At 40.4% G+C, this 12,289-nt stretch overlaps 1 protein-coding gene across 10 annotated transcripts in view; it reads right to left on the reverse strand.

Moving 5' to 3' along the window:
- The window catches only part of IFT122 (intraflagellar transport 122), a 75,983-nt gene that overhangs the window by 58,953 nt on the left and 4,741 nt on the right, over nt 1–12,289 (reverse strand). For all 10 annotated transcript variants that reach the window (XM_004442422.3, XM_087431566.1, XM_004442421.3 and 7 more), the window contains exons 2-3: nt 10,337–10,403; nt 8,901–8,985 (exon numbers count right to left, since the gene is read on the reverse strand). In XM_004442422.3, coding sequence (XP_004442479.1) covers nt 8,901–8,985; nt 10,337–10,403 — 152 coding nt within the window. The remainder of the gene's footprint in view (nt 1–8,900; nt 8,986–10,336; nt 10,404–12,289) is intronic.

The following is a 12,289-nucleotide window of genomic DNA, read 5'->3' on the forward strand; positions in this document are numbered from 1 at the left end:
AGATTCAACAACCACCTCAAACTCAGAGCTTTTGGGGTTGGAACTTGAAGCCGTCTCATTCCAAAGCCTATGTTCTTCCCACTAATCCCATGCGTGGGTGGCATGGATTTATTTTTAACTCTCAATATCGATTTCATGCACCCCTTCTCTGAACACCACCTCTCCTCTTTCTCATCCCACCTGGTGCCCCAACTCCAATAATCCTTCAACTCCACCAGAACCTACCACCCTCTCCACTGCCCCTCACATCTCGGGTCCTCTCACCCCTCATTATTCAGCCAACAGTTCAAGGTCAATGTACACAATCACTCTTGGCACACATCCTCCACTCCCTTGCCCTCTTACTTCATTTTCAAAGGTGCTTGCAAACCCACCACACCGGTTAAATCCAACTCTCCACCTCCTTCGCCCCTGCATCAGTGCAGCTCAGAGTGGTGGAGAAAAAGACATAATCACGCCAACTGATCTCACTTTCTTTTTTTTTGTTTTAATTGTGGTAACATTGGTTTAGAACGTTATATAAGTTTCAGGTGCACATCATTATATTTTGATTTCTGTATAGATTACATCATGTTCGCCACCCAAAGACTAATCACAATCCGTCACCACACACATGTGCCTAATCATCCCTTTCATCTCCCTCCATTCCCCCTTCCCCTTTGGTAACCACCAATCCAATCTCTGTCTCTATGTTACTGTTTTTTGTTGTTTTTATCTTCTACTTTTGAGAGAGATCATACAGTATTTGACTTTCTCCTTCTGACTTATTTTGCTTAGCATAATACCCTCAAGGTCAACCCATGTTGTCACAAATGGCTGGATTTCATCATTTCTTATGGCTGAGAAGTACTCTATTGCATATATATACCACATCTTTATCCACTTGTCCCTTGATGGGCACCTAGGTTGCTTCCAAGCCTTGGCTATTGTGAACAACGCTGCAATGAACATAGAGGTTCATGTATCTTTACACATTCGTGTTTTCATATTCTTTGGATAAATACCCAGCAGTGGAAGAGCTGGATTGTATGGTGGTTCTATTCTTAATTTTTTGAGGAATCTCCATACTGTTTTCCATAGTGGCTGCATCAGTTTGCACTCCCACCAGCAGTGGATGAGAGTTCCCTCCTCTCCACATGCTCCCCAACACTTTGTTGTTTCCTGTCTTGTTAATTATAGCCATTCTGGCAGGCGTGAGGTGATATCTCATTGCAGTTTTGATTTGCCATTTCCCTGATAGTTAACAATGTTGAGCATCTTTTCACGTACCTGTTGGCCATCTGTATATCTTCTTTGGAGAAATGTCTGTTCAGGTCTTTTGCCCATTTTTTAATTGGGTTGTTAGTTTTTTTGTTGTTGAGATGTATGAGTTCTTTATATATTTTGGAGATTAACCCCTTATCAGATATATGGTTTGCAAATATCTTCTCCCAATTGTTAGGTTGTCTTTTTGTTTTGTTGATGGTTTCCTTTGCTGTGCAGAAGCTTTTTAGTTTGATGTAGTCCCGTTTGTTTATTTTTTCTTTTGTTTCCCCTGCCTGGTCAGATATGGTCCTTGAAAATATGTTGCTAAGACTGATGTCGAAGAGTGTACTGCCTATGTTTTCTTCTATAAGTTTCATGGTTTCAGGTCTTACACTCAAGTCTTTAATCCATTTTGAGTTGATTTTTGTGTGTGGTGTAAGATAATGGTTTACTTTCATTTTTTTGCATGTGGCCGTCCAGTTTTCCCAACACCATTTATTGAAGAGCCTTTCCTTTCTCCATTGTATGTTCTTGGCTCCCTTGTTGAAAATTAGCTGTCCAGAGACGTGTGGGTTTATTTCTGGGTTCTCAATTCTGTTCCATTCATCTATGTGTCTGTTTTTGTGCCAGTATCATGCTGTTTTGGTTACTATAGCTTTGTAGTATATTTTGAAATCATGGAGTATGATACCTCCAGTTTTGTTCTTTTTTCTGAGGATTCCTTTGGCTATTCAGGGTCTTTTGTTGTTCCACATACATTTTAGGATTGTTTGTTCTATTTCTGTGAAAAATGTTGTTGGAACTTTAATAGGGATTGCATTAAATCTATAGACTGCTTTAGGAAGTATGGACATTTTAACTATGTTAATTCTTTCAATCCGAGAGCATGGAATATCTTTCCATTTCTTCAATTTCTTTCAAAAATGTTTTATAGTTTCCAGTGTACAGATCTTTCATCTCTTTGGTTAAGTTTATTCCTAGGCATTTTATTCTTTTTGTTGCAATCGTAAATGGGATTATATTCTTAATTTCTCTTTCTGCTACTTTGTTGTTAGTGTATAGAAATGCAACTGATTTTTGTATGTTGATTTTGTATCCTGCAACTTTACCGTATTCATTTATTATTTCTAAAAGTTTTTTGGTGGATTCTTTAGGGTTTTCTATATATAAAATCACGTCATCTGCAAATAGTGACAGTTTCACTTCTTCCTTTCCAATTTGGATCCTTTTATTTCTTTTTCTTACCTGATTGCTCTGGCTAGGACTTCCAGTACTATGTTAAATAGGAGTGGTGAGAGTGGGCATCCTTGTCTGGTTCCTGTTCTTAGAGGGATAGCTTTCAGTTTTTCACCATTGAGGATGATATTAGCTGTGGGTTTCTCATATATGGTCTTTATTATGTTGAGGTACTTTCCTTCTATACCCATTTTATTCAGAGTTTTTATCATAAGTGGATGTTATATCTTGTCAAATGCTTTCTCTGCATCTATTGAGATGATTATGTGATTTTTATTCTTCATTTTGTTAATGTGGTGTATTACGTTAACTGATTCGCGGATGTTCAACTATCCCTGCATCCCTGGAATAAATCCCACCTAATCATGGTGTATGATCTTTTTAACGTATTGTTGTATTCGATTTGCTAGTATTTTGTTGAGGATTTTTGCATCGATGTTCATCAGTGCTAATGGCCTGTAGTTTTCTTCTTTTTATGTTGTCCTTGTCTGGTTTTGGTATCAGGGTAACGTTGGCTTTGTAGAATGAGTTAGGAAGCTTCCCTTCCTCTTCAATTCTTTGAAAGAGTTTGAGAAGGATAGGTATTAAGTCTTCTTTGAATGTTTGGTAGAATTCACCAGGGAAGCCATCTGATCCTGGACTTTTATTTTGGGGGAGGTTTTTCATTACTGTTTAGACCTCCTTACTAGTGATTGCTCTATTCAAATTCTCTATTTCTTCTTGATTCAGTTTTGGAAGGTTGTATGAGTCTAAGAATTTATCCATTTCTTCTAGATTATCCAATTTGTTGGCACATAGCTTTTCATAGTATTCTCTTATAATCTTTTGTATTTCTGAGGTGTCCATTGTAATTTCTCCTCTTTCATTTCTGATTTCATTTATTTGGGCCTTCTCTCTTTTTTTCTTGGTGAGTCTAGCTGAAGGCTTGTCAATTTTGTTTATCTTTTCAAAGAGCCAGCTTTTGGTTTCACTGATTTTTTCTATTGTTTGTCTCTATTTCATTTATTTCTGCTCTGATTTTTATTATTCCTCTCCTTCTACTGATTTTGTGGCTTTGTTTGTTCTTCTTTTTCCACTTCCTTTAGGTGCATTGTTAGATTGTTTATTTGAGATTTTTCTTGTTTGTTTAGGTAGGCCTATATTGCTACAGACTTCCCTCTTAGAACTGCTTTTGCTGTATCCCATAAACTCTTGCATGTTGTATTTTCATTTTCACTTGTCTCCAGGTATTTTTTGATTTCTCCTTTGATTTCTTCATTGACCCAATCATTGTTTAGTAGCATTTTGTTTAATCTCCACATTATTTGTGGCATTTCTGATTTTTTTCCTGCAGTTCATTTCCAGTTTCATACTGTTGTGGTCAGAAAAGATGCTTGGTATTATTTCAATCTTAAATTTATTGAGACTTGTTTTGTGGCTTAAAATTGATCAATCCTGGAGAACGTTCCAGGTGCATTTGAAAACAATGTGTATTCTTTGATTTTTGGATGGAACGTTCTGTATACATCTGCTAAGTCCATCTGGTCTAGTGTGTTGTTTAAGGCCAATGTTTCCTTATCGATCTCAGTTTGGATGATCTATCCATTGGTGTAAGTAGAGTGTTAAAGTCCCCTACTACTATTGTGTTACTGTCTATTTCTCCTTTCATGTCTGTTAATAATCGCTTTATATATTTAGGTGCTCCTATGTTGGGTGCATGGATATTTACAAGTGTTATATCCTCTTGTTGGACTGTTCCCTTGATCATTAAGTAGTGCCCTTCTTTGTCTCTTGTTACAGTTTTTGTTTTAAAGCCTATTTTGTCTGATATAAGTATTGCTACCCCAGCTTTCTTTTATTGCCATTTGCATGGAGTATCTTTTTCCATCCCTTCACTTTCAGTTTGTGCGTGTCTTTAGCTCTGAAGTGTTTCTCTTGTGTGCATCCTATATATGGGTCTTGTTTTTTTAATCCAATCAGCCACCCTATGCCTTTTGATTGAAGTATTTAGTCCATTGACATTTAAAGTAGCTATTGATAAGTATGTACTTAATGCCATTTTTTTTCTTTTTTCTGGGTATTTTAGTAGTTCTTCTCTGTTCCTGTCTTCTTCTCTTGCTCTCTTTCCCTTGTGGTTTGATGGCTTTCCTTACTATTATGTTTGGGTTCCTTTCTCGTAGTTTTTTGTATATTTATTATAGGTGCCTGGTTTGTGATTACCATGAGGTTCATATATAATAACCCACACATATAGCAATCTATATTAACCATTATTAGCAACATTAAGTTGATGGTCTCTTTAATTTGACCTTTTTATAAAAGCTCTACTCTTTTACTCCCCTCCTCCCACATTTTATGTTTTTGATATCATATCTAATCTCTATTTTGTGCATTTGCATCCATTACCCTCTTATAATGGAAATAGATAATTTTTCCTATTTGTCGTCTTCTCTTTTCCCCTTAAATAAGTCCCTTTAGCATTTCTTGTAGGACTGCTTTCTTGGTGATAAACTCCTTTAATTTTTGCTTGTCTGGGAAGCTTTTTATCTCTCCTTCCATTTTGAATGATAACCTTGCAGGTAGAGTATTCTTGGCTGTAGGTTTTTTCCTTTCAGCACTTTAAATATATCGTGCCACTCCCTTCTAGCCTGTAAGGTTTCTGCTGAGAAGTCAGCTGATAGCCTTATGGGGTTTCCTTTGTATATAACTTGCTGCCTTTCTCCTGTGACTTCTGGGATTCTCTCTATCTTTAATTCTGGACATTTTAATTATGATGTGTCTTAGTGTGGGCCTCTTTGGGTTTATCTTTTTTGGTGTTCTCTCTGCTTCCTGTACCAGGATGTCTGTTTCCTTCTTTAGGTTAGGAAAGTTTTCAGCTATTATTTCTTCAAATAGATTCTCTGCCCCTTTGTCTCTCTCTTCTCCTTCCGGGATACCTGTAACACAGATGTTAGTGTGCTTGATGTTGTCCCAAAGGTCTCTTAGACTGTCCTCACTCTTTTTAATTCTTTTTTCTTTTACCTGTTCAGCTTGGGTGATTTCCTCTAGTCTTCTGTCCAGCTTGCTGATCTGTTCTTCTGTATCATCTACTCTGCTTTTGAGTCCCTCTAGTGAATTTTTCATTTCCGGTATTGTATTCTTCATTTCTGATTGGTTCTTTTATATATTTTCCATTTCTTTATTGATGTTCTCACTGAGTTCATCCATTCTTCTCCCAAGATCAGTGAGCATCCTTATGACTCTTTGAACTCTTTGTCAGGTAGATTGCTCATTTCTGTTTCATTTAGTTCTTTCTCTGGGGCTTTGCCTTGTTCCTTTACTTGGAATGTATTCCTTTGCTGCCTCATTTTGCCTCTTTCTCTGTGCTTGTCTTTGTATTAGGTAGGTCAGCTACATCCTCTGATCTTAGAGAGCTGATCTTATGTAAATGATGCCTTATGAGGCCCAGTGGTGTGCTTCCCTCTCATCACCAGTTCCAAATGTTCCAGGAGTGACTCCTGTGTGGGCTACGTGTGTCCTTCTGTTGTGGCAGGGTTGCTCTTGCTGTAGGTGCCCAGGGAGGCTAAGCTGTCCCCCTGGCTGGCTGGTTGTAATGCTCAGCTACATGTGGCTGCTATGGACCCTTCCTTCTCTTTATCAGGTGTGGGGGAGACCCAGCACAGTTGGCTCCAAGGTCTAATAGCACATTCCTATTGCAGTCTTTCTGTTAAGTGAGCAGGCCCCCAGCGTGGCTAGTTGTTAGGCTCAGGGGCTTACAATTGCCGTAGGTCTCTGGTCTATAAGGCTCTTGTCAGCTCTCTCAGGACTGCAGCTGGGTGGGGCTGGACCCAGGCAGGGGAGCACCCAATTGCTTCAGGCTTTGGAAGGGGGGGCTGATCCCCTACGTGGCTATTTGAGAAGCACAAATCTTCTGTAGCTGACAAGCCCCACCGCCCACAGGGCCACACACACTGTCAACACAGTCCTGCCCTGTGTGTGCGCCCCAACCCCCTGAAGCCGACCCAGTTGCCCCACAGCAGAGGACCCACATGCTCCACCAATGCCCCACATACTCCACCCACTCACTGCGCACACCCTGCCGGACAGAGGTGGACCTACTCGCCCAGCTGCAGAGAATTCAGGCACCTAGCCTACACAGGCCCATAGTTGACCAAGGGCTTGCTGTTGGGTGGGGCCAGTCCCTAGGGTGGGCTGCCTGCCCTGGCTGAGCTGGATTAAATTGGTACTCTAGTGGGTGGGGCAGACCCTGGGCTGAGAGGGGAGTGGAAGAAATCCAGTGGCGTCTGCCAGCGACTGTGTCAGCATGCCTGCACTAGGTCACAACAATGGCTGTCGCCAATGTCTCAGTCCCTGGAGAAGTCTCACCTCCCACTGAGACGCACCCAGGGCCTATCCAGTGAGTCTCTTTTCACCAAACGACTGTGCACCTTTCTTTCTGGTGATTTTAGGTTGCTTTCCAAAATGGGAGAATTTCTGCATGGGCCCTTTAAAAGGTTGCTTTGTTTTTTTTTCCTTATGTCCGATAGCTTTTCTGGGCGTATTCCCTGTTGTTGTTAGTAGCCAGCAAGGCCAGATATTATGAGACTTGTCTTAGTTGTTTTGGGTCCAATAAATGCTTATAGCAGCAACACTTCCCTGTTCAGATCCCCCACTCCTCCAGGGAAGGCTGCGTACCTTTGGATTGCTCCCGAGCAGCCATGATGTGCTGTGGGAGGAATTTTTTTTCTCCAGAAGGGAATTTCTGTCTCTTCCACCTCAGTCAGGACTGTTGCGTGTTGCAGGGGTTCCTCTTATCCAGTTTTCAGTTCTTTCTCAGGGGTAATTGTTCCAAGAGTAGCTGTAAGGCTGTTGTGTCTGTGGGAGGTGAGTTCAGAGTCCGCCTATGCTGCCATCTTCACACAGATTGGTGTGAAGTGAGATCTCCTGATCTCACTTTCATGATCACCAGCTTCAAGTGGGTCCTTCATGTCACTAGAGATCTCACCATACCTCCCAGGTCCATTCACTCAGCCACTTTCCTAGGCAGTGATTTTACATTTTTTCCTTTCTCCTCCACTCTCTGACACCTCTTTCCCCAGCCTCACTCTCAGTTGATGTTGCTTCCTATTTCACTGAAAGAATGGAAGAGAATTTCCACTGGACTCCTACTACCACATGCCCCCACCTGCCAGCACCTGCAGTGACATCCTTTACTCTCCCACCATGCCCCATCTATGCTCTAAATGTCATCTCCTTTTGCCCACTCAACGACTTGGTTCTGGCAATTCCCTCCCCTCTCTCCTACAGTGTCAACCTCTTTCAAGTTCAACATGTCCAAAACTGAGCTCCTGATCTTCTACTGTAAGTTTCTCTACCTGCAGCCTTCCCCATCGCAGTGGAGGGCAACTCCATCCTTTCAGTCACTCAGGTCAACAACTTGGAGACATCTCTGACTCCTTTCTTCACACCCCACATCCAATTTGTCAGGCAAACCCATTGGCTCTACCTTCAAACTAAATCCAAATTCTGACCACTTCCACCACTTCCTCTGCTCCCACAGAGATCTGAGCCACCATCGCCAGTGTTATAAAACTTGCCTGGATGATGCCTCCTCACTCGTCTCCCTGCCCCAACCCTTAACCTTTGCAGGCTATTTCCAATACAGCAGTAGAGGGATCCTTTTAAAACATAAGTCAGATCAGATCTCTCCTCTGCTCAAAGCTCTTTAGTTCCCCATTTTCACTGAGAATCAAGGCCAGAGTCCTTATGACAGCCAACATGATCTGGTCACCCCACACCTGTTACCTCTCTACTCTCATCCTTACTGCTCCCCTGATTCTCTCTGCCCAGTCTCCGGAAGGCACCCTCTCACCTGAGGGCCTTTGCAATGGCTCTTCCCTCTGCGAGGAGCTCTCATCCCCCAGATGTCCACTGCCAGAATCTCATGCCTCTCCACCTACAAATCTTTGCTCACCTGTCCCCTTTGCTCACCTGTCAATAACCCCCCACACTACACTATTCAATACTGTACCCAATCCCTGCCCCACCCAGTGCTCTCAGTCCCCCTTATTTTACCCTTTTTCTTCTTCCTTAACACTTACCTTCCAGAATACTGCTTAATTTATTAATTTCCTATGTTTATTCTATGTCTTCCCTCATACTCTCTCTCCTTCCTCCCCCCCTCCCCCCCTACATAGATATAAGCCCCATAAGGGCAGGGATCTTTGTCTGTTGTGTTTTCTGAAGTTTCTCAAGCAGCTAGAACAGTGCCTGGCACATAGATGGCCCTCAATAAATACTTATTGAATTGAATGATTGAATTGAAGTCTAAGAGACTTAACTATCTTCTGAAACTTCAAGTTGTAGTTTAGCTTACTAAAAATAATTAAGGAATGACTAAGGAGAAAAATGAGCAGCTATAAGGCCCTTACAGAGACTGTAAACCCAGAGCAGCCTCTTACCATCCTTTGCATATGCCACACAGTAGACAGTATCTTTGTGTCCCTTTAGGGGCTGAAGTAAAGTGCCATCAGAAGTGTCATAAACCTGGCAAAAAAAGAGACAAAAGTATATATTATCCACATGGCATCCATTAGTCAGAATTCTTGCAGGTTGCTGCTGCTATTTTTGTCTTTATAAAAAAAAGTGTCAATATTCTAAATTTGTATCAAGTAAAAACTGCACCAAGAAAGAGGTAAAAACCAGAAAGAATGTGACTTAAAGTTGGGAAACCCAAGAATTAGAGGTCCCAACTCTGTGTATTACATAGCCAGGAACATGCCATTAATCCTCAAGAAACAAAAATTCACTCTGTGGAACTTCTCTACAAAGTTCACACATCTTACATGAATTTGGATATATGAACAATGAAGCTAAGCCCTCCCAAATAAAGCCAGCATATACAAAGAGCCAGCTACAATGTGATTACATTTTAGTGCTAGCCCTGCCCCTAATATCAACATCATAGAGAGATGTTTCGTATATTCTACCAAGAGTTTGAAAGTCACAGACCTGAACTCTGGCTTTGTAAATCAGAGGGAGTGTTATAAAACCCTACTGTAACGTGGATTTAGGATATTTTAGAGCTGTGTAACATCTATAAATATGTGGAGATTTAAAAAACACACCATCTGAGAAATCAAGGCAAAACCCTCCAGAAATGGTTAGTATTAGAGAAGAAAACCTACGAAAAAAAACTAAAGGGATTTAGATTGTTTACCCTCGAAAGAAGTCTGCAGAACAATTTAATCATGGCTTTAAGATTATGTAGTTACCATACAGAAAGTGGAGGGAGATCAGTCAGTCTGCATATCTAGAGACAACAGAGTAAGAGGAAGTGGACTTCTGCAGGAGGAAAGAGAGATCATACAAAGGTTTTTAGGTCAAACAAAGAGTTCTCTGAAAATTACTTTTATACACTGGGATAGATTCCAGAGGGAGCTTATATTCTTTGAAAATATGAAAAATATGACAGCATCCATATGGAATTGTTTAGGTAAGCCAGTGCCTAAAAGCTGGGGTCAGGCTATCTGGCTCCTCATGGAGGGAGCCCGTTCAGTCCTGTTGCTTGAGTTCTTCAGGGGGACAAAATGTGAACTGATACTAGTCCAGTTTCAAAGGCATTTTGATTGTTTTCAGCTCTTTCATGGGTGTCTCAAAGTAAAAAGGGAAAGATTAATGACTCAAAAGAGGTATTATTCACAGGTTCCTATCTGATAGACAGTTTATTTACCTGTTTTAAATAGCCCATTTCCCTCCCTATTAAAAAGTGACGACTGGTTTTCCCACCCTTGCCTTTTTTATCTCAAAGAAAAAAAAAAAAGAGTCAAATTTCAGAGTACTTACAAGAGGGAAAGGAAGAAAAGCACTTAAAAAGGAAACTCAGACAAAATCCTACCAGTAATCTGTTTCCTGCAGCCAAAATCAGTTGGGTTCCATCGGGCTTAAATGCGAGGTCATATATACTAAACAGGAGACAAGACAAGACAAAAGAACAATTAGGAACCAAAATGATGAGGTCTGGTAATGGCCAGGAAAGCAAATTTTATTTCCATTACGAAACACTGCTTTGTGTATGAGGGAGAAAAATAATGGTTAAGAATTGCGTTGCAAATTCCATTTGACCACCACCTTGGCAGCCCGTTCAATCACGATCCACTGGGCAGTTAGCTCTATGTTCCAATTTCCACTTGTCCAGAAGCCAGACGCCAGAGATGAATCAAAGGGTCAGCAGTTGAGGGCACAAACTCTTCTAATAATACCATACAGGCTAGACAGCCTGAGAGAATGTGTGAGGGCTAACAAATCCACACGTCTCTGAAAAATTGGTCATTTATTAAAACATCATTACTATTTCCAATTAATCAGATACTTGTTGAGTGCCTCTTAGGTGCTAGGCACTAACAGATACAAGATGAATAAATCACAGTCCCTCCCTGTCCTCGAGGAAACTACCATCCAGTAGGAGGGTATGACTCAGACACATTCACAAAGAACTACCATATGTCATCAATTCTAAAGCATACATTTTTTCATATTTTAATATCTCTGAGGTTGGGATGTGTCTTATAATTGATGACATGTTAGTTTAACTGGAGCACTTTTTTGCTTTCTTAGTGGTATATAAAATAATGGTATTTTACAATCAGTGACCTCTTAGATTAGATGAAATATAGAATAATACTGTGATAAAGGCTTTAGGAGATACATTAAAACATATACTATGCGACTCGAAGGAGGAAGACAGAGTGATCTGATTTGGAGAGAGGATGAAGAAAACAGTATTTTAAAAAGGTAGGAGATTGGGTAGGTGCAGCATTTCAGGCAGAGAAAACAAAAAAAAGACGTGAAGGGGAAACAGCAAATAAAAATGTGCAAGGCAGGAGGGAGAGATAAGGCTAGAAAAACAGGCTGGAGCCATATTACAAAGATTCTTGAGTGGCCCAAGCAGAGGATTTAATTAGTTCAGGTGACTCTAGTAAGACTGTCGGACAGCACTGCCAAGACAGACTACTGTAGAAGTTTAGCATGGGATAAGCTTATCTGGTACCCGAGAGTAATCTAAAAATATACACCCCTGGTAAGAGTCCTTGGGGCATTTACCACAGAGAGAGCCCATGCCGAGCTCATCAAATGAATTGTTTTAGTCCACCTTCACAACAATTCTATGAGGTAGGAATTATTACTTGATCTTGTAGTTGAGGACACCATGGCTCGGGGAGGTCATATGTCTCACCCAACAACACACAACCAGCAACGGAAAGGGCCAGAATTTCAAGCTGGGTCTGCCTCTAGAGTCTGTGCTACACTGCCTTCCACTCTTCTGAATTATTGTCATGTATGACAAATTTCTGTTACTCTTAATACTTTAATAATAGTGCCTAACATTTATTGAGCACATTTATTTACTGTGTATGCTAAGTACACTTTAAATGTTTTACATATATTAACTCACTTAATCCTCACAACAACTCTATACCTATTTTGCAGACGAGAAAACTAAGGCACAAAGAAGTTAAACAACTTGTTCCAAAACAGACTGTTACTGAGTGGAGGTGGAGCTAGAATTCAAATCCAGGCAGCCTGGCTCTGAAGCCCATGGTCTAACCATTATGCTCTGTGGCCTTCATTATGATTATTATTAGCATATGCCACAGTTGACAAAATAATTACCAATAGTTTCCGCACTTTATTAACAGCAAAAAAAAAAGGTATTATCACCTTTTATTATCATTAAAGGTATTATCAAAGCATTACATGTAGAATTCAGAAAGTTTTTTATATAGACTCTGTTGACCTCAGAAGCTTACTTTAATAAAAATTATTCTTCACATATATTCAACAGTTAAGA

Source organism: Ceratotherium simum, chromosome 5 (assembly GCF_057802395.1).
Source record: "Ceratotherium simum simum isolate JZ-2026a chromosome 5, ASM5780239v1, whole genome shotgun sequence".
Classification (NCBI taxonomy): Eukaryota; Metazoa; Chordata; class Mammalia; order Perissodactyla; family Rhinocerotidae; genus Ceratotherium; species Ceratotherium simum.